The sequence below is a fragment of the Rana temporaria genome, chromosome 13, assembly GCF_905171775.1.
Source record: "Rana temporaria chromosome 13, aRanTem1.1, whole genome shotgun sequence".
Lineage (NCBI taxonomy): Eukaryota > Metazoa > Chordata > Amphibia > Anura > Ranidae > Rana > Rana temporaria.
This window is the reverse complement of record NC_053501.1, coordinates 100777195-100800496: the sequence shown is the minus strand read 5'-3', so window position 1 is coordinate 100800496 and position 23302 is coordinate 100777195. Positions and strand designations below refer to the sequence as shown.

The 23302-nt window shown below is 46.0% G+C and overlaps 1 protein-coding gene across 1 annotated transcript in view; it reads left to right on the top strand.

Moving 5' to 3' along the window:
* GOLPH3L (golgi phosphoprotein 3 like) overlaps window positions 1–23302 on the top strand; it is a 77389-nt gene that overhangs the window by 14624 nt on the left and 39463 nt on the right. The window contains exon 2 of the mRNA XM_040333858.1: window positions 4513–4681. Within this exon, the coding sequence (XP_040189792.1) occupies window positions 4514–4681 (168 nt within the window). The 5' untranslated portion in view covers window position 4513. The remainder of the gene's footprint in view (window positions 1–4512; window positions 4682–23302) is intronic.

Here is a 23302-nt window from a genome sequence, read left to right as displayed (position 1 = left end):
TCTGCTGACGTATATGTGCAGGAGGCGGTCGTTAAGAGTGTTTGTGATCAGGACAGGGCCAATCGGCACTGTCCAGACAGGGTCAGGGGTCCTGCAGCCTCATAGGACAGTCGGAGAACGAAAACTCCTCCCATAAGCTTTAACCAGACACTGATAGAAGTCACAAGACTGCTATATACTGTTGATGATAAAAGGTATTTAGCAGTTTTATATTTTATAAAAGTATTGCATTTCCCTGTTCTGTGTACTGTGGGAGATCAGATATAGTGAAGGCAGGGTCACTTTAAAGCGGATCTCCACTCTAAAGTGGAGTCCCGCTGATCGGAACCCTCCCCCCCTCCGGTGTCACATTTGACACCTTTCAGGGGGGAGGGGGGTGCAGATACCTGTCTAAAGACAGGTATTTGCACCCACTTCCGGCCACACGCTACGGGCAAAAGACGGGCATTCCGTCACATCCCGTCTGTCGCCCGTTGTATGCTGGGAACACTCGGCTCCCAGCACACAGCGTGTGAGCCAATCGGCGGGCGCAGCGCGACTCGCGCATGCGCCGTAGGGAACCGGGCAGTGAAGCCGCAGCGCTTCACTTCCTGGTTCCCTCACCATGGATGGAGGGGGGAGCAGCAGGGTGACGAGCGATCGCTCGTGCTCTGCTGCGATCGGCGCTGGACTCCAGGACAGGTAAGTGTCCTAATATTAAAAGTCAGCAGCTGCAGTATTTGTAGCTGCTGGCTTTTAATATTATTTTCCCGTGGCACATCCGCTTTAATGACTAGTAGTAGTCCACAGGAACTTTCGTATTTAGTGTAAGCTAGCGCCTGATTGGCTGCAAGGATATCCTTTGCTTCAGTAATCATAAATCGGTACATTATTTGCAACTTTATTGAGAAAAAGCCAATCTTTAGTGTGTTTTATATAGCCCTGATTATTTTTCCAGCTCTTTACATACCATACATTCCCTTCAGTCCCCCCCACGCAAGTGATTTACAATCTAAGGGATATCTAATGCCGCATCATTGCCTGAGCTTGTATGAAATCGGCAGCATACAACCTCTCCCAATGCTAGTTACCGTATATACTCCATTATAAACCAAGTTTTTCAGCACATTTTTTTTGTTTTGTTGTTTTTTTTTTGTTTTTTTAATGCTGAAAATGCCCCCCTCGGCTTATACTGGAGTCACATTTTTGTGCCTGATCTCCCAGATTTTTGGGGACCCGGTGCCAGTCGGCTGTAGGTCCCCTGGACCTCAAACTTGGCACACATGTAGCCCCTCCTCTACAAGTGTGCAAAGTTTTTTTTTTTTTTTTTTTTTTTTTGTCCGGGGGACCTACGGCCGGGAGCACCGTTTTTTTTTCCTCCTATATACTCCCATGTTAAACGCAAGTCTAGGCATGGGCACAGTGAGGCATGCAGATGAACACCCTAGGCTTATACTCGAGTCAATACATTTTTTCCCTCTCTTTTTTTTTTATTTTTTTTTTTTTTTGTGGTAAAATTGGGTGCCTCGGCTTATACTCGAGTGTATACGGTACATATAAATAATAACATTTTTATTGTAAAAAAACATTCCGGATGCTTCATGTGACATATGCATTACTTTGCAGAATTCATGTCCCATATTACTTTAAAATAAACAATAAAACATTTTTTAAGTGTCCCTGTGTGCTCACGCACAGAAGGGAACGCACGCATAAGACCCGCCCACATATGTAAACGCTGTTCAAACCACACATGTGAGGTATTGCCACATGCATTAGAGCGAGAGCAATAATTCTAGAACTAGACCTCCTCTGTAAGGCCCCTTTCACACTGGGGTGGGAGGTGCGGTGGCGGTAAAGCGCCGCTTTTTTTAGCAGCACTTTACCGTCAAAATTGCGGCGGTATTCGTTCGCTAGCGATGTGGTTTTACCCCCCCGCTAGCGGACGAAAAAGGGTTAATACTGCCCGCAGAGGTGCATTGCCGGCGGTATAGCCACGGTTTCCCATTCCTTTCAATGAAGGAAGGAGAGGTGGATATATGTCGGCGGAGGCGTTCAAACTGAGCGCGGGAAGCGGGGATTCGACTCGGAGACAAGCCGGGAGGACACCACCGAGGCCGCAGACGGATGCCGGACCGGACAAGGCCGCCGATGGACGCCGGGCAAGACACCAAAACTGTAATTATTTAAATGTTTTTTTTTTTACAGGAATTTCGGGGCTACATTAGGAGTGCACGCTATACGCCGGAGCGCGCAATACCCCGATAAATACGGTATTTACTCGGCGTAACATCATCTTTTGATGTTGCGCAAATGCCGTGCGACATAAAAAGTTGCCACAACCGCCATTTTATTCCCTAGGGTGTGTGCTTCCTGTATGGAAGTGGTTAAAGGGGCAATACAAACCAGGAGTGCATCTGTGCAGGCTTCATGGGTGCTCTGCGCACAGGTTGTCCACATCTCGCCTACATCCCTTCCTCTTTGGGGTGAGGGTCGCATGAAATGGCGTGGCAGGCCAGATTCGGCCCCTGGGCCTTGTGTTTGACACATGAGTCTTAGGCCTCTTTCACACTGAGGAGTTTTTCAGGCGGTTTAGCGCTAAAAATGGCGCCTGAAAAACTCCTGTTCTGCAGTCTCATTGTGAAAGTCCAAGGGCTTTCACACTGAGGCGATGCGCTGGCGGGAGGACAAAAAACCTCCTGCCAGCAGCATCTTTGGAGCGGTGTGTTTACCGCTCCTTCACCGCTCCTTCCCATTGAAAACAATGGGACAGCGCGGTAATACCACCGGCAATGCGACTCTGCAGAGGTGCACTGCGGGCGGTATTAACCCTTTTTCGGCCGTTATCGGTGCGGTATTAACCCCGGCTATCGACCGAATACCGCCGCAATTCCAACGGTATAGCGCCGCTAAAAATACGTGACGTTTTTAAAGGGCAGACCTTCATCCCATAGAAAATATGTGAAAAAGCTGAAGGTTCGCGTTGACAACGTCAGCCTCTAAACCTTAATGGATCTGCACGAGTGGGACAGAATCCCTCCTGAGATGTGGGCAAACCTGGTGGCCAACTACAAGAAACGTCTGACCTCTGTGATTGCCAACAAGGGTTTTGCTACCAAGTACTAAGTCATGTGTTGCAAAGGGGTCAAATAATTATTTCTCTCATTTAAAATGCAAATCAATTTATAACTTTTTTTTAAAATGCGTTTTTTTTTTTTTGTATATGTATGTTTTATTTTATTTTTTTCTGTCTCACTGTTAATATAAACCTACGGTTAAAATTTGTAGACTAATCATTTCTTTGTCAGTGGGCAAAGGTACAAAATCAGCAGGGGATCAAATACTTTTTTCCTCACTGTACATCAGTGATGGACCTGGATGGGTGGATTCAGATAAGTATAGCTGGATAAACCAAATAAGGAAAACCTTACACTGGGCAGGATGGGTTAAAGGAGGTGGGACGTATATGTAAAAAAAGATAGATATATTTTGGGTTTGTTTAACCGCTTCCATACCGCGCCATAGGGAAATGACGGGGGCAGGAACCCCTCGCCGATCCGGGTGGACTTCATATGACGTTCTGTGTTCCCCGCGATCTAGGGCACGCGCGCGATTGCCGCCGGGTGCCCGCGATTGCCGGTAATCGCGGCAGGAGTGTGGATCTGTGTGTGTAAACACAGATCCACCTCCTGTCAGCGGTGAGGAGACCGATGTGTGTTCCCAGTACAGAGGAACACACATCGGTCTTCTCCCCTTGAGAGTCCCCCCTACAGTTAGAACACACCTTAGGGAACATATTAACCCCTTCAGCGCCCCCTAGTGGTTAACCCCTTCCCTGACAGTCACATTTGCACAGTAATCAATGCATATTTATAGCACTAATCGCTGTATAAATGTGAATGGTCCCAAAAACGTGTCAAAAGTGTCCGATGTGTTCGCCGCAATCTCACAGTAAAAAATTCGCCGCCAATACTAGTAAAAAAATTAACATAAAAATGCCATAAATCGATCCCCTATTTTGTAGACGCTATAACTTTTGCGCAAACCAATTAATATACGATTATTGCGATTTTTTTTTTTTTTTTTTTGTACCAAAAATATGTAGAAGAATACGTATCGGTCTAAACTGAGGAAATTTTTAAAAAAAATTGTGATATTTATTAAATAAAAAAGTAAAAAATATTGTGTTTTTAGTTTGGGTACAGAGTAGCACGACCACGCAATTGTCATTCAAAGTGCAACAGCGCTGAAAACTAAAAATTGGTCTGGGCAGGAAGGGGGTGAAAATGCCCTGTATAGAAGGGGTTAAAAACACCTAGGCTACAAAACCTGATGATTTAGTCCCCATGTAAATATATTTTAGCCATAGATGCACTTTACGGATTTGCCCCCAAATGACCGGATCGGGTCCCAGTTTGTTGCTGCTCTCTCCTTCCAATTTTTAGGAAGCCACCCCCTTATCGTTAGTAATGTACAAATACTTTGACCCTTGATGCGCAAAAATCTTATTTGAATCTTTTCTCATTTTTGAAGGATGACCACTTTAATACGTCGGGGACGACGCGGAGAGGAGGGACAAGACCGAAGAGCAGATTCGGATGATGGCGGCAAAGAAAAGGATGAAGAGTCCTCGGGAGATTGCAAAGACATGAGGCTAACGCTTATGGAGGAAGTGCTGCTTTTAGGATTAAAAGACAAAGAGGTGCGTTATTTGAAGTCATGTTCCGTATTGACTGGAGGCTCAAGCAGCCTATTGTGCAAAACGTAAACATCTCGTAAAGTGGAGTTCCACCCAAAAATGGAACTTCCACTTTTTGGAATCCTCCAGGAAATGTTAAGCACATATCCTAATGGGAATACTGATTGCCACTTTAAGCAAGCTACTAACAGGCTTCAGCACTTATTTAAGCCTGCTAGCAGTTTGTTTGACCACTTCACGTAAATCGCTATACCCGTACGTCGGTACTTTGATGCTAAATACCGTTGTTATGGCAGCAGCTGGCTAGCATATACTTCCTGGACTCCATCTGCTCTTAGCTCAGGCATACAGGCAGGAGGAGGTGCTTGGCTAAGAAAACCTCTCCTCTCTTCCTGAAGACTGGTGCTTCACTGTGGCGGCGTATCGATCGAGTGATCCCTTTTATAGGGGAGACTCTATCGATGACGTCAGTCCTACAGCCACACCCCCCTACAGTTGTAAACACACACTAGGTGAACCCTAACTCCTACAGCGCCCCTTGTGGTTAACTCCCAAACTGCAACTGTCATTTTCACAATAAACAATGCAATTTAATTGAATTTTTTGCTGTGAAAATGACAATGGCCCCAAAAATGTGTCAAAATTGTTCCGAAGTGTCCGCCATAATGTCGCAGTCACGAAAAAAATCGCTGATCGCCGCCAATAGTAGTAAAAAAAAAAAAATGCAAAAAAACTATCCCCTATTTTGTAAACGCTATAAATTTTGTGCAAACCAATCGATAAACACTTATTGCGATTTTTTTTTTTTACCAAAAATAGGTAGAAGAATACGTATCGGCCTAAACTGAGGAAAAAAAATGTTATATATGTTTTTGGGGGATATTTATTATAGCAAAAAGTAAAAAATATTGCATTTTTTTCAAAATTGTCGCTCTATTTTTGTTTATAGCGCAAAAAATAAAAACCGCAGAGGTGATCAAATACCACCAAAAGAAAGCTCTATTTGTGGGGGAAAAAGGACGCCAATTTTGTTTGGGAGCCACGTCGCGCGACCGCGCAATTGTCTGTTAAAGCGACGCAGTGCCGAATTGTAAAAACGCCTTTGGGCATTTAGCAGCAAATTGGTCCGGGTCTTAAGTGGTTAATTACCATTTATAAGGGTTATAATTAGTAATGTATGAAAGGCAGAACATGTAAAGGAATGCGGGAAGCTGATTTCAATAAATAATTGGCGATAGGAGCTATAAGAAGCATGTGTGCTGCACATACCTTGTCAGGTTAATCAGATTTTCTAGGGTGAGGCCACCTGTGACCAGAAGAAATATTCCTCTTAATAAGGCTAAAGAATTAGGCAGAGCAGGAATTTCCTGCTGACTTTATCTTCGCTAGGCAATCCTCCTTTATTTTATGTAGATTGAATGACTGCTGTCTTTTACAGAGATCTTATTCCAGCTGTGTAATCTTTTATGGGCACGTGTTCTTTTATTGACGGTTCCTTAACCACTTGCCTACTGGGCACATACACCCCCTTCCTGCCCAGACGAAATTTTAGCTTCCGGCACTACGTCGCTTTAACTGACAATTGCGCTGTCGTGCTACGTGGCTCCCAAACAAAATTGACGTCTTTTTTTCCCCCCCACAAATAGAGCTTTCTTTTAGTGGTTTTTGATCGTCTCTGTGGTTTTTATTTTTTGGGGTATAAACAAAAAGAGCGTAAATTTTGAAAAAAAAAAAAACACCATTTTTTACTTTTTGCTATAATAAATATCCCATTTAACCACTTCCTTACTGGGCACTTAAACCCCCTTCCTGCCCAGAGGACTCTTTGCGATTCGGCACTGCGTCGCTTTAACTGACAATTGCGCGGTCGTGCGACGTGGCTCCCAAACAAAATTGACGTCCTTTTTCCCCCCCCCCACAAATAGAGCTTTCTTTTGGTGGTATTTGATCACCTCTGCGGTTTTTATTTTTTGCGCTATAAACAAAAATGGAGCGTCAATTTTGAAAAAAATATATATATTTTTTTTACTTGTTGCTGTAATAAATAGCTCAATTTTTTTTTTTTTTTTTTTATTTTTTTTTTATATCCTCAGTCTAAGCCGATACGTATTCTACATATTTTTAGTAAAAAAAAAACGCAATAAGCGACTGGTTTGCGCAAAAGTTATAGCGCCTACAAAAAAATGGACATAATTATTATTTTTAAATATTTTTTTATTTTTACTAGTAATGGCGGCGATCTGCGATTTTTATTGCGACTGCGACATTATGGCGGACACATCGGACACTTTTGACACATTTTTGGCACCATTCACATTTATACTGCGATCAGTGCTATAAAATGCACTAATTACTGTATAAATGTGACTGGCAGGGAAGGGGTTAACACTAGGGGGTGAGGAAGGGGTTAAATGTATTCCCTATATAGTGTTCTAACTGTGTGGGGGGAAGGGGGGTGACTGGGGGAGGTGACCGATCTGTGTCTCTATGTACAAAAGACACAGATCGGTCTCCTCTCTCCCTGACAGCACCGCTGTCTGTGAGAGCCGGCAACGAGAAATGATCTCATATGTAAACATATGAGATCATCTCTCATTGGCCGCACAGATCGCCTAGCAAACGGCCACTCCGATTGGCCGTTCACGGCGATCTGTGATTGGCGGTGTCCAAGGAACACGGCCAGCACAGAAGTTCCCCGCTGCGCGCACGGGGAACGTGGAAAGGGGCGGACGTGAAAACACGGCGCCCCAGAGAAGTAGAACCACCCTGCGGCCGTATATAGTCGTACGCCCGTCGGGAAGTGGTTAAAAAAATTTTTTTATTTTTTTTAATCTCAGTTTAGGCCGATACATATTCTTCTACATATTTTTGGTAAAAAAAAACAAAAAAAATCGCAATAACCGTATAGTGACTGGTTTGCACAAAAATTATATGGCCTACAAAATAGGGGACATAATTTATAATTTTTTTTTTTTTTTTTTTTTTTTACTAGGAATGGTGGCGATCTGCGTTTTTTTTATTTATTTATTTTATTTTTTTCGGGACTGCGACATTATAGCGGACACTTTTGACACATTTTTGGGACCATTCACATTTATACAGTGAACAGTGCTATAAATATGCATTGATTACTGTATAAATGTGACTGGCAGGGAAGGGGTTAACCACTAGGGGGAGGAGTTAAATGTGTAGCCTAGTGAGTGTTATAACTGTGGGGGGAGGGGGGTGACTGGGGGAGGTGACTGATCGGTGTCCCTATGTACAAGGGACACAGCATCGGTCTCCTCTCCCTGACAGGACGTGGAGCTCTGTGTTTACACACAGAGATCCACGGTTCTGCTCAGTTACTGGGCACGCGCATTGTGTTCCCAATAACGCGACGGGAGCGCATGCGCCCCCTAGTGGCTTTAAATGACAGGACGTCACATAATTACTGGCCGCCTGGCCCGATGCGATCGCAAGGGGGGGTGCGCACGGAGACAGAGTACCCCAGCTGTGCCTCCCCAGGTGCCAGGTCGCTAATTCTAGTTGCAATTGCGACCTGGCGCCCGGGGTTTGTCGAGCCCTTCTTAAAGCGGATGTGCCATGGGAAAAACATATTAAAAGCCAGCAGCTACAAATACTGCAGCTGCTGACTTTTAATATTAGGACACTTGCCTGTCCTGGAGTCCAGCGCCGATCGCAGCAGAGGACGAGCGATCGCTCGTCTCTCTGCTGCTCCCCCCGCCATCCACGCTGAGGGAACCAGGAAGTGAAGCGCTGCGGCTTCACTGCCCGGTTCCCTACGGCGCATGCGCGAGTTGCGCCGCGCCCGCCGATTGGCTCCCGCTGTGTGCTGGGAGCCGAGTGTTCCCAGCACACAACGGGGGGGGGGGGTGACGGGAAGTGACGGAATGCCCGTCTTTTGCCCGTGAATGCCGGGCCGGAAGTGGGTGCAAATACCTGTCTTTAGACAGGTATCTGCACCCGCCTGAAAGGTGTCAAATGTGACACCGGAGGGGGGGGCGGGTTCCGATCAGCGGGACTCCACTTTAGGGTGGAGAACCGCTTTAAGGCGTCGGCATACCAAGACATTTTGGACAATTTCATGCTCCCAACTTTGTGGGAACAGTTTGGGGATGACCCCTTCCTGTTCCAACATGACTGCGCACCAGTGCACAAAGCAAGGTCCATAAAGACATGGATGAGCGAGTTTGGGGTGGAGGGACTTGACTGGCCTGCAGAGAGTCCTGACCTCATCCTGATGGAACACCTTTTGCGATGAATTGGAGTGGAGGCTGCAAGCCAGACCTTCTTGTCCACATCAGTGCCTGATCTTGCATATGCGCTTCTGGAAGAATGGTCAAACATTCCCATAGACACTCCTAAACCTTGTGGACGGCCTTCCCAGAAGAGTGGAAGCTGTTATAGCTGCATAGGGTGGGCCAACTCAATATGGAACCCTACAGACTGGGATGCCAGTAAAGTTTGTGTGTAAAGGCAGGCTTCCCAATACTTTTGGCTAAAGATAGGCTTTAAAAAAAAAAAAAAAAAAATTTAGGAATCTGCAAGAGCTTCTCACCATATCCTAGTATAGACATTGTGAATCATTGAAGCATATCAGGAGACCTTTTACGATAAGCTAGACTGGTTATAGCTTTAGCTGTGTGCTGGAACGTGTCCGTTTTCCTATTGTGCTGGTCGTCATAAATTATACCTTCAACCAGCTTATCAGAATCAGGGTTCTAAGTCTCTAATAAAGTGTTTCTGTTCCTAACTCGATTCAGCCCAGGTTCACACTGGGTACGATTTGTTTCGATTTGAGATGCGATTTCACTTGTGAAATCGCATCTCAAATCGGCGGCATTTGTCGGCAATGACACTGTCCTAATCGGTGCGACGCGGCATCTGCGGCGCTGCACCGATTTCAAAAAGTAGTTCCTGTACTACTTTTTGCGATTTAGGGCCGCGATTTACATAGACATCTGTGCAGAAACCCACACAGATGTCTCCTAAATCGCGGCCGAAATCGGGACTGCCAGCGGGAGTGAAATCGTGCGAGTTCAGCTGAACTCGCACGGCTTCACTCCCGCAGCCCAGTGTGAACCAGGGCTCAATTCAATGTTTAGGTAAATGTTATATTGGTAAATGGTGACTATCTGAGAAATAAATCTGAGAAAATGAGCCTCGGAAGTGTCTCCTGTAGCTGGTCATGAGATCAATGCCTTGGCATGGGCCATGTAGCCTCTGTAGAAGGGACGGTTGATGTTCAGGCAGATCTGGCTGGATTGGCTGCAGAAGGGAACTGAAGTCCGGATCCCTTAGCAAAAAAAGCGCAATATTTTGTACCTTTTGCTATAATAAGTATCCCCATATTTTTTTTATTTCTCAGTTTAGGCCGATACGTATTCTACATATTTTTGGTAAAAAAAAAAAATCGCACTAAGCGTATATTGATTGGTTTGCGCAAAAGCTATAGCGTCTACAAAATAGGGGATAGTTTTATGGGATTTTTATAAAAAAAAAATATATCTTACTTGTTATGGCGGCGATCTGCAATTTTTATCGAGACTGCGACATTATGTCAGACACATCGGACGCTTTTGGCGCCACTTTGGGACCATTCACATTTATACAGCGAGCAGTGCTATAAAAATGCACTGATTACTGTGTAAATGTGGCTGGCAGTGAAGAGGTTAACCAGTAGGGGCAGCTGAAAGGGTTAAGTGTGATTCGAACTGTTGGGGGTGTGGCTTACTGTGACACGTCACTGATCACTGCTCCCGATTGGGGATGAGCTCCGGTGTGTTCGCACACGCCACGCGCTGAGCCCGCCAGGAAGTCGGCACTGTGCTGCGCTAATCACAGGCAGTGAGACATTTCCAGATCTCTGCAGCCGAGCATCGGGACAATGTCTCCCTGCCTGTGATTAGCGCAGCGCCGTGTCGACTTCCTGGAGGGCTCTGCACGTGGCGTGTTTGAACACACCTGAGCTCATCCCTACTCCCGATCAGAGGGAGCAGACGATCAGTGCTGTGTCATTAGGCAGAATAGGGAGATGTCTTGTTTACAAAGACACCCCCCTCCCGTTCTGCCATTCCGTGACCCGATTGTGGGACACTGGCGGACATCGAGTCTGCGGGTCCATATGTATATATGTTGCTTTGCCTGCATTCTGTTGACGTATATCTACGTGAGGCAGTTGTCAAACGGTTAATGCATCTTTTCGATGTATTCTCCTGACTGACCAGATGATGATATGGAGCTGGGCATGGTAAAATTTTGCTGATTGCACCGTGGAAAATTTGTATGCCCACAACCAATCCTGGTGTTTTGGTTATGTGCTCGGTGGTGTCATCAAAGCCCCCCTTGTGTACTCGGTGGTGTCATCAAAGCCCCCCTTGTGTGCTCGGTGGTGTCATCAAAGCCCCCTGTGACGGTATTAGAATGATATCCCCGTCAAAGTCTTCCCTTCTTCCCATAAAGATAATCACCCAATATTCCACAAGGGGGAATATTCCTGGGATCGCCCAAATAAGCCACACATGCCAAGCTTACTGCTGGAACAACACACTTTAATGGTTTTCTTCTCAGCTTTTTATACAGTCCAAGACATTAAAGCAACAATGAGATCTCCACCCCCCCTAATCACACACTAAGGCTAATTACTAAAACATTCTAGACAGGTTGGCACCGACCGATAATTATCATGTCTAATCACTGCACATTCCTTAAACAGCATAACAACAAACCACCTTCACACACTGGAGTTTCCTAGGCAGACGTTTCGTCCCTGCATGCAGCGTGACACCTATTAACACCTCTGAGCATCAATAGTTTTTAGACAGTGTTATCACACAATTAAAGGCCTTTCAAAAGCTAGCCTTAGTTAACATATGAACAGTCTTCACAGAGAGATGAGTCACACATGAAAACACCTGTTACCTCTAACCCACAGCATTAAATTAGCAGGGATAATTAAACTGAAGTATATATAGGCAATTGCATCACACCCCCCTTGTGTGCTCGGTGGTGTCCTCAAAGCCCCACGTGTGCTCGGTGGTGTCCTCAAAGCCCCACGTGTGCTCGGTGGTGTCCTCAAAGCCCCACGTGTGCTCGGTGGTGTCCTCAAAGCCCCACGTGTGCTCGGTGGTGTCCTCAAAGCCCCACGTGTGCTCGGTGGTGTCCTCAAAGCCCCACGTGTGCTCGGTGGTGTCCTCAAAGCCCCACGTGTGCTCGGTGGTGTCATCAAAGCCCCACGTGTGCTCGGTGGTGTCATCAAAGCCCATCCTCCCTTGCAAACTGCAGTGTTTTTTTCATTTTTACTGAAGAGGGTAATACAGGGAATGCAGAAACTGTCTTGGACTAGCTTTAGTGTGACCTTAACTCGTGAGCCTCCCTATTCATACATCTTCCATTACGTGCCCAGATTTTCTACATGTTTCCGTTAAAGTGAACTTTCAGATCTTCGGGTCAAATGCAACTGATGCAATAGTGCAGGCACATACCACTGCATGCATAAAGACTTATTTGTCTGGCAAACACCTGGAGTCCGGAATCCGGAGTGCTGTATTTAAAAAAAAAAATCTTAGTCATGTACAGTCATTGTGTAGCTTTTTTCCTGGCCTCCCTATTGGCTGGTGAGGAGGTCCATGGAGTGTAATTCACTGCGACCTTCTGAGATCTTGTGGCTTTTTCCCCAGTACAGCTCCCTGATTTTAAAGCTAAACTCCAGTCAGCAGTAAAATATTTTTCATGTACAATGAGGAAAACAAAGTCCTTCACCTTTCGGGTTATACTTTACGTACAGGAGGATTGGACACTGGCAATCAATACAATTGTATGATCTAGAAAGAGAGATTGGAATTTTTGAAGCGCAAAATAAATTGAATGGTTCAACTATAATGTATTAAAAAAATATATTTTATAGAACAAAATAAAACGTGTTGGCAAGTAAAAATCAACAAAGTTTTTTTTTTTTTTATGGATACAGCACTATAGAATTGAGTTCCCAACATGTTTTGCCCATATGTTGGACTTCTTCAGTGGATGCTGTCCAATTAGGCCCCGTACACACGACCGGATCGATCCGCTGGGATTGATCCGCGGATCAGTTCCAGCAGATAGATCCGGTCGTGTGTACGGCCTAGCGGACATTTCCCAGCGGATAAAAATCCAGCCGACGGATTCCCAGCGGATAAAAATTTCTTGGCATGCTAAGAAATCTATCCGCTGGAATCCAGTCCAGCGGACTGATCCTGTCGTCTGTACAGACTCACCGGATGAGTCAGTCTGTCCGCTCCCATCCCTCGCATGCGTCGTAATGATTCGACGCATGCGTGGAAGTATTTACTTTCCAGGGTCACGCACGTCGCCGCGTCATTGTCGCGGCGACGGTGCGGCCACGTCACCGCGGATGTATTCCGCGAGGATTTCGATCTGATGGTGTGTACAGCCATCAGATTCAAATCCGCCAGAGGATTTATCTCCTGGGATGGGTGGTCTGTCTATCAAAGTGCCCGGACAAGGGGGAGGGGCTATATATGACGAGGCGCGGCTATTCAAATGAAAGCTGTAATGTTCCCCGCGCTGATCAACTAGGCGGGGGGGGGGGGGTGCTTGGCTTTCTTTTTGGGGACTAGACGGCGCTCCCTCTCCACCCCCTCTCCACCCGCTCTCTGCCCCCTCTCCACCCGCTCCCCGCCCCCTCTCCACCAGCTCTCTGCCCCCTCTCCACCCGCTCTCTGCCCCCTCTCCACCCGCTCTCTGCCCCCTCTCCACCCGCTCTCTGCCCCCTCTCCACCCGCTCTCTGCCCCCTCTCCACCCGCTCTCTGCCCCCTCTCCACCCGCTCTCTGCCCCCTCTCCACCCCCTCTCTGGAAAAAAAAAAGTATCCGTGAAGCATCGGGAGCTTTTTCGTGAGTACAAGTACTCGCGCAAATGCTCAGTATCGGTCCCGATACCAATACTAGTATCGGGACAACCCTAGTTTCCATTATTTCTTATGGGGAAATTTGCTTTGCTTTGATATACAAGTGCTTTGGATTACAAGCATGCTTCCGGAACGAATTATGCTCGCAATCCAAAGGTTTCAATGTACTTTTAATAAAAATAATTAATTTGAGGTTGGTGGAACATCATCAGGCGCTAAAGCCATTGTTGTGACCCACAGGCCTTGTAAAGTTTGGTCTATAACTGTAAAAGTCAGCAGGCCATCTGTATTGGCAATGTTATCCTGTTCATTAACATGCTGACGAAACGGCAGGCTTGGCTTCTGCTCAACTTCTCTGTTTAATATTTAACCACATTCTTCTTCTCTGCACATCCTGGAAGAGATCATTTCAACCCAGAGATTGTGTCTGAAGATTTTAGATCAACGTCATGAAGTCACTGCTAGCATTGCATAGCATTAGTGACGCTGTTTAATGCAGATCGCTTGTTTGCTAACCCCCCCCCCCAAATATAAACTGATCATCGAAAACTATTATAGAAATAATGGAACAATTCTCACATTACACCACTGATTCAACCCAGCTCCCCGGCCCACAATATACATTTTTTGGCTACATACCGTATATACTCGAGTTTTTCACCACATTTTTTTGTGTGCTGAAAATGCCCCACTCGGCTTATACTCGAGTCGCCTTTTTGCACCGGATCTCCCGCACTATGGGGACCCGGTACCGGCAGGTCGTAGGTCCCCTGGACCCCAAACTTGGCACACATATAGCCCCACTCTACAAGTGTGCAAAGTTTGTTGTCCGGGGGACCTACGGCTGGGGAGCACTGACTTTTCAAAGCCGGGAACCCCTTCCATAGACTCCCATGTTAAACGGTAATTTCTCTGTTAATTTTGGGGACACGGTACCGGCCGGTCATAGGTCCCCTGGACTTGGAACTTGGCACACATATAGCCCAATTTCTCCTCTACAAGTGTGCAAAGTTTTTTGTCTGGAGGACCTATGGCTAAAGAGCACCAATTTTTCAAATTCGGGCACCCCTTCCATAGACTCCCATGTTAAACGTCAGTCTAGTCATTAGCACAGTGAGGCATGCAGATGGACACAGTGAGGCATGCAGATGGACACCCTAGGCTTATACTCGAGTCAATACGTTTTTCCAGTTTTTTGTGGTAAAATTAGGTGCCTCTGCTTATATTCGGGTCGGCTTATACTCGAGTATATACGGTACATTTTTTTAAGGTGAAATCTCCATACCTTCTCTGATTTGGGAAACTCTGATTCTTTCCAGAGGAGGCCACAGAAATCTTGGAAACTGATTCGTGGATTCAAGACAGGAATATAAATATGGATTATTGGCATTGACCTAAATACTGCTATTGTCATTTTGGTTATTTTCAAACGTGCCAAATGTTATTCTGAGCAAAAAAAAGTTTCTTTTTCTTAAAGTGGATGTAAACCCACTCTCACCCTTTCTAAGCGACACACGTTCCGAAAATAGCCGGAGTAGGACTCGGCTCTTCACGGCGCTATACGGCGCCTGCGCACAGACTAGGAGCTGACTGCGCAGGCGCCGTATATGTCAGCGTCCTATTTCGGCATGACGCACCATAGCTGGACGTCAATCATGTACACCTCTTCATAGGAACGCCCATTTTCCGGCCGTCGTCTGAAACGAAAGTTACGGATTAAACCGTAAGTACAGCGCAAAAAAAAAAAAGGCATACTGTAGCTGACACTAGTATGGTCGTTTGTATGGTAGATAAAGAATTTTTTTTTTTTTTAGGGTGAACCCCCGCTTTAACCTACTTGGTTCTTCTTTTATTTTATTTTTTTACGCGTTCTAAAAATTGCTGCGCACATATTATGTGACATAAAAAAAAAATTGCAACAGCTGCCATTTTATTTCTTAGGGTCTCTGCCAAAAAAAAAATATATATATATATATTTATTATTATTATTATTATTATTATTATTATTATTATTATTTTTTTTTTTTCTATATATTATATAAAAATGTGTGAGTTCTGAGTAACTTTCTAGCAAGAAAAGATTATATTTACACGTAGAAGAGGAATTGAACCAATATGGAAGTGGTTAAAGCTACTTTCACACTGGGGGTGGCGTTGGCAGTATAGCGCTGCTAATTTTAGTGGCGCTTTACCGCTGTAATAGCAGAGCTCTTCGGCCGCTAGCGGAGTGCTTTTAACCCCCCACTAGCGGCCGAATAAAGGTCGCTTCGGCAGCAGTACCTATTGATTCCAATGGCAGGGGCGGTGGAGGAGCGGCGGTGTATTCACTGCTTCCGCACCGGTCCAAAGATTCTGCTTGCATTACTTTTTTTTTTTTTTTTTTTTTTTTTTTTTTTAACGTCCAGCAAGCGCACCGCCCCAGTGTGAAAACGCTCGGAATCTTGCACTGGGGCTGCAGGGGAGGCGTTTTACAGGCGCTATTTTTAGCCCGAAATAATAATTATTATTATTATTATTATTATTATTATTATTATTATTAATTATTATTATTATTATTAGATTTAATTATTCTTAAAACATTAATCCAAATATTGGTAGGAATGTTTTGATTATGCAAATTTCTCTTATATCAATGAGTAAATTAAGTTTTAAAGGGATAATTTCCACCCTTTTATTAGCCAACATGGCTGCACCATAATCCAGACGGTTGATAAAATAAGATACTAATTTAAAAGAAAAATCAGTAATGTTAGGAAGCGGTCACGTTCTGCGGCGGTGCGTGTTTATGGTGTCGCATACGTTTTTATGGAGCGTTTATTTCTTATCTCCGTGTTGTGGTTTCCTCGTACCCTGTCACCTAGTGTATATTACACAGATTTGAGCCCAACCCATTGCATGGACTCCTTTTCACTGCTGCACCTGTATAACCAGTGGAACAAGCTCGGGCCATATCCGGGTGTGGATGAGCACATGTATTGTCATATAATACCCTTGGCTACAAGGAGTGTATTTGCAGCCAAAGTAAAATGACATTTATAAAATACGATTTCAGGGTTGTCTGCCTCTCCTGCAGGTACATGTTTTTGTGTGTGTGAATTTTAAAAGCAAGCAGTACCTGAATGTGCTGCCCATGCACACCGCCAAAATAAAAAAAGCATAATTTTTTAACCACTTAAGACCCGGACCAAAATGCAGCTGAAAGCCCAGGCCAGGTTTTGCGATTCGGCACTGCGTCACTTTAACAGACAATTGCGCGGTCGTGCGACGTGGCTCCCAAACAAAATTGGCGTCCTTTTTTTCCCACAAATAGAGCTTTCTTTTGGTGGTATTTGATCACCTCTGCGGTTTTTATTTTTTGCGCTATAAACAAAAATAGAGCGACAATTTTGAAAAAAATGCAATATTTTTTACTTTTTACTATAATAAATATCCCCCAAAAATATATAAAAAAATATATATATTTTTTCCTCAGTTTAGGCCAATACGTATTCTTCTACCTATTTTTGGTTTGCGCAAAATTTATAGCGTTTACAAAATAAGGGATAGTTTTATTGCATTTTTATTAATTAATTTTTTTTTTTTACTACTAATGGCGGCGATCAGCGATTTTTTTTTTTTTTTCGTGACTGCGACATTATGGCGGACACTTCGCACAATTTTGACACATTTTTGGGACCATTGTCATTTTCACAGCAAAAAATGCATTTAAAATGCATTCTTTATTGTGGAAATGACAGTTGCAGTTTGGGAGTTAACCACAGGGGGCGCTGTAGGAGTTAGGGTTCACCTAGTGTGTGTTTACAACTGTAGAGGGGTGTGGCTGTAGGACTGACGTCATCGATCGAGTCTCCCTATAAAAGGGATGACTCGATCGATGCAGCCGCCACAGTGAAGCACGGGGAAGCCGTGTTTACATACAGCTCTCCCCGTCCTTCAGCTCCGGGGAGCGATCGCGCGGGGGGGGGTGGCTAGAAACGAATAGCCGCCCCCTCATCCCGGATCGCTCCCAGAGCTACCGACCGCCGCATGTAACGGGGGGGGGGGGGGGGGGCCCCTCACAGGGCCTCTTACAGGGCCTCTTAGATCTGGGGTGCACTACGTACATTGTGCAGGGTTCAGGAGTGTGTTACATGCAGAGCACAAAGTTCAGGATTATGCTACGAGTGCAGGGTTGGGGGGTTGGGGGGTTGCGGTGGGTGCAGGGTTGGGGGGGTTGCGGTGGGTGCACGGTTGGGGGGTTGCGGTGGGTGCACGGTTGGGGGGTTGCGGTGGGTGCACGGTTGGGGGGTTGCAGCACGGGGGGGGGGGGGTGCGGTGAGTTCGGGGGGGCGCGGTAGGGTTAGTGAAGGGTGCAAAGTTTAGGATTATGCTACAGACTGAGTGCAGGGTTCAGGGGTGTGCAGGTTGTTCAACCTCAATCCCAACCCCCCCCATCCTTGCATCTCTCTACCACCTGGCAGGGTTGGGGGGGCTGCGGTACGTGCAGGGTTGGGGGATTGCGGTACGTGGGGATTGCGGTGGGTGCAGGGTTCGGGGGTTACGGTGGGTGCAGGGTTGCGGTGGGTGCAGATTTGGGGGGGGGGTGCGGTGAGTGCGGGGTTCGGGGGCGCGGTACGGTGAGTGCAGGGTGCAAAGTTTAGTATTATGCCCCCCCCCAAAGCATCCTCGCATCTCTCTACCACCTGGCTCCCGTGACACCCTATGTAGTTGGCTCTACCTTGCATGGAGATTGTTCTCTCTGGAGATCTGTCCCTGCCGTTAGCCCATGCAGGGATCTGTTAGATCCGGGAGCCACTGAGCAAAGCTGTCCCTTTTTAACACAGACGGCTTCTGTGTTTAGAAGTGACAGCAGGGAACGGGGGGCGGAGAGTGAGAGACAGAGGTGGTGGAATGGAGTTCTGCCACATTCCAGGCTGAAAAACCGGGTGCAACCACATGACCTGGCGGGCCGGATTTGGCCCGCGGGCCTTGTGTTTGACATATGTGCTCCAGAAATTTGCTGGGGTTGAGCAATGAGCAGCAGTTTCTGCCTCTCGGATAAGTTCCCACTGACACTATCGATCTTTTTAGCTATCTGTAATGGGCCGTACACACAACCGAACATGTCTGCTGAAACTGGTCCGCGGACCAGTTTCAGCATACATGTTCGGTCGTGTGTAGGACCGAGCGGACAGATTTCCAGCAAACATTTGCCCGCCGGGCCTTTTTCCAGCGGGCAAATATTTCTGAACTTGTTTTAAAACAGTCCGCTGGAATCCTGCCCGCTCGGACATGTTCGGTCGTCTGTACAGACCTACCGTACATGTCCGAGCGCCCGCCATCCCTCGCATGCGTCGAATGACTTTGACGCATGCGTGGAAGCATTGAACTGGCAGGGCCGCCCACGTCGCCGCGTCGACGGCGCGGACACGCCCTGCGTATTGTTTATGCGCGGATTTCTGTATGATGGTGAGTACAGCCACCCTACAGAAATCCCCGGGCAGACATGTACGGTGAAAACGGTCCGGCGGACCGGTTTTATCGTACATGTTTGGTCGTCTGTACACGGCCTAAGGGGGGAATTCTTCCCAATGACCACAAAACTTATTTTCCACTGACCATCCATCACACGAATGTAGTCATTTTTAGCAGGGGGTTCCCTGAGACCGAAAAAATGAAAATGGTTGAGAAAGGCTGTACTATTTGATGGTTATGTAATTTATGAGTTTACCTGAAACTGCATGTAGGTCTAGTAAACGGTAACAAAACTCGTTTGTTAAAAATTGGCAAACTGTAAAATTGCTTTACAATGGGTCTTTTCATGGGTGTCGCAAAGAATTATTCCTCCTCTTCACTTGCAAATGGGGTCACATTTGGCACCTTTGAGGGGAGAGCAGATATCTGTGTAATACAGGTATTTGCTCCCACTTCCTGGCATAGATCACCGCGGTGATTGCGGTGACCTTCACCACTTCCTGCGCCTACACTGTCCTCCCCGCTGTCTTCTGGGAAACACACAGGTCCCAGAAAACAGCATGGACCAGTGAGGACGCGTGACTCGCGCATGCGCAGTAGGGAACCAGGAAGTGAAACCGCAAGGCTTCGTTTCCGGATTCCCTCACCGAGGATGGCGGCGGGAGCAGCCGAGAGCTGAACGACTGATCGGCTTTGGTTCCTGACATCGAGGGCACCCTGGACAGGTAAGTGTCCATTTATTAAAAGTCAGCAGCTGCAGTGTTTGTAGATGCTGGCTTTCCATTTTTTATTTTTATTTTTCTAGGCGGACCTACACTTTAACCACTTGCCCACTGCAGTACGAGAATATACGTCCTCGACTTTGTGCGGTAATATCTGAATGATGCCTGCAGCTACAGGCATCATTCAGATATCACCGTCTTCAGCTGGCGATTCTGTGCACAATAAGAACGAGCAAAGCCGCAGTTCCGCCGCTTGATCGTTCTTATAGGCAGCGGGATGGGACGTCCCCCCCCCCCCCCCCCCTCCCGCCGCCATCCGGTGCTTCTCCGGGCTCTCCCGTGCCATCGGGGGCCCGGAGAGCGAATCGGCCAGCGCTCGCTGCAGAACCATAGAGATGACTGGTGATCATCTCTATGACCGTCGAAGGCCCGGGCGCGACATTATGACGTCACACCCAGAAGTAAACAAAGCCGCAATCGCGGCTTTCGGTGTCAGATCGGTGAATGTTTTTTCACCGATTTCATGCTTGTAAGCCTGGAGGGGAGATTTGGGGTTTTATTGACCCCACATCTCTCCATAAAGAGGACCTGTCACACTGATTCCTATTACAAGGGATGTTTGCATTCCTTGTAATAGAAATAAAAGTGATTAAAAAAAAAAAAATCATTTTATTTTTTATTTTTATTGAACGCCCCTATCCCCGGTAGCTCGCGCGCAGAAGCAAACATGCATGCAAGTCCCACCCACATATGTAAACGCCGTTCAAACCCCACATATGAGGTATCGTCACGTGCGTTAGAGCGTGTGCAACAATTCTAGCACTAGATCTCCTCTGTAACTCGAAAATAGTAACCCATAAAAAAATTTAAAGCGTCGCCTATGGAGATTTTGAAGTACCGAAGTTTGGCGCCATTCCATGAGTGTGTGCAATTTTAAAGCGTGACATGTTGGGTATCTATTTACTCGGCGTAACATCATCTTTCGCATTATACAAAAAAATTGGGCTAACCTTTACTGTTTTGTTATTTTTTAATTCATGAAACCTTTTTTTTTTACCAAAAAAAGGTGTTTGAAAAATTATTGCGCAAATACTGTGCGAGGAAAAAAAAGTTGCAATGACTGCCATTTTATTCCCTAGGATGTCTGCTAAAAAGAATATATAATGTTTGGGGGTTCTGATTAATTTTCTAGCATAAAAATTGTGATTTTTTTTTTTACATGATGGAGAGAAGTGCCAAAATAGGCCTGGTGGTTAAAGTCGAGTTCCACCGAAAGTGGAAATTGCGCTTATTCGTCTCTCCTCCCGGTGCCATGTTTAGCACCTTTCAGGGGGGAGGAACAGGTTCCTTTCCCCACTTCCGGAGACGGCGTTGCGGCGAAACTGAGCCCCCCTCCTCCTTTCTCTGAAGCCGGGCCAATTAGAAAGTGCAGTGTGCTTCGTGCATGCACAGTAGGGAACTGACTGAAGCCCAAAGGCTTCACTGCTGGCTTCCCTTACCGGCAATGGCGGCGGCTGCACCTGACAGCTGATCTGAAGATCGGCTGTGGTGTCGACATCGGGGGTTCCCAGGACAGGTAAGTGTCCATATAGTAAAAGTCAGCAGCTGCAGTATTTGTAGCTGCTGACCTTTAATTTTCCATGGGCTGTTCAGACCTCCACTTTAAGTCAGCTATCCACAGGCTCACTCGGCCCGTAAGCATCAATTCAGGTTGACCACACTTTGTCAAACTTTTTGGGGCAATTTCTACTCTCATAGGTAATTGATTCAGAGGAAGGACTGCATTTAACGCTGAAATCTAGTTCACTACGGTAGGCGAAGTGGGCAGCTTTCATTTGAGAAGGAGCTGCAAAAAAGGGCAAAAAATAAGGATAAGAACAATTTCATATGCCTAGGGGCTACAATATCATCCATGATACCCAATAGCATCATGTACCCCAGATGATGTCTTGGGAGACGAAACGCGTCGGGTGGTCCATATCTACAACATCGCGCCATTTCCAGCACCTTGACAAGCCTTTTTATACTACTCAAATGTGAGTGTTTCTATTTATACTTTACATTAAAAAAATGTTAAACGATATCACGCTATGCAGTGTTCTTTTTCATTTTTGATCATTACGCATGAGCATGTGGATATCTGCTGTTTGTCCTCCATATGAACTATGCTACACATTCTTTGGAACCCCATTGATGATTTGGTTTGCGGAGCTTTTGATTATTTTTTTTTGGATCCAGGACCAGCTGTACCCTTTCGGTTGTTGTTGCCAACAAGCTTTTCACGACTTAAGAGGTATATGCCCCTTTAAGTCTGTGATATTCGGTAAGCCTCTTTCCAATTGGTGGTTCTTCCAGCAACATTGCTCTTCACTGGAAATATTTTTTCAGATGGGAAATAATCTAGTTTTGGACTGGATTAGTCCCTTAGATGGCATTATTTGTTTTGTTTGGACTATATTGGTAGCACAAGATTCACGTTTGTGGTCTCTCTATTTTCCACTTTCTGTTATATTAAGTTTTTTAAAGGGGTTGTAAAGAATACATTTATTTATTTTTATATTAAATAACAAACATGTTATACTTACCTCCAGTGTGCAGCTCGTTTTGCACAGAGTGACCCCGAACCTGGTCTTCTGGGGTCCCTCGGCGGCTGTCTCGGCTCCTCCCCGCAACAACTATCCACCTTCATGGGAGCTCTTAGTTCTTGCAGGTGCGCTCCCGTGATGCGGCCATAGCCGCTCACTGTATCACTTGGCCGCGCCCCCCGGTGCGCCGCGTCATTTGATGTGATTGACAGCAGCGCTAGCCAATTGCTGTGCTGCTATGAATCCATCCACTTTAGCCAATCAATGGCCAGACTGAGCGGAGAAGACATCTGGGACGAACGCGGCAGGTGAACGGGCTCAGGTAAGTAAAACGGGGGGGGGGGGCCGTAACTGTGAGGTGTTTTTTCACCTTAATGCATAGGATGCATTAGGGTGGAAAAACATGAAACTTTACAACCCCTTTAATGTATGACCATTTAATTTGTCATTCTTTATAACGCATTCACATACAGGTTCATTAATATACATATAATTAGCGCTGCATTTTCCCTATTCAACATCATCCATGATGCCCAATAGCATTATGTGTTGATCAGGATGCAGAGACCAGTCATTTGGTGCATTTAGAGCATCAAGCAGCAAAGCCCAGTAGGTTCGGATAGCCGGACAATGCCCTACCATATGGAAGAAGGTTCAAGTAGAGGACAAGCAACGGGTACAGCCTGAACTATCCTGCGGGTGAATGACTGCTAATCTCTGAGGGGTATAGTAGACCCCGTGAACAAACTTCAACTGAATGAATCTGTCTCTAGCTGAGATCATGTTTAGTCCACTTGCCAGGACACGGTCGTGATGTAGGGGCTGGCAAGAGGAACCACTGAGTGCAGTGGGGCGGGACTTGCCGTATATACCCGAGTATAAGCCAAGTTTTTTAGCCCTTTTTTTAAGACTGAAAATCCCCCCCTCGGGTTATACTCGAGACAGTGTACCT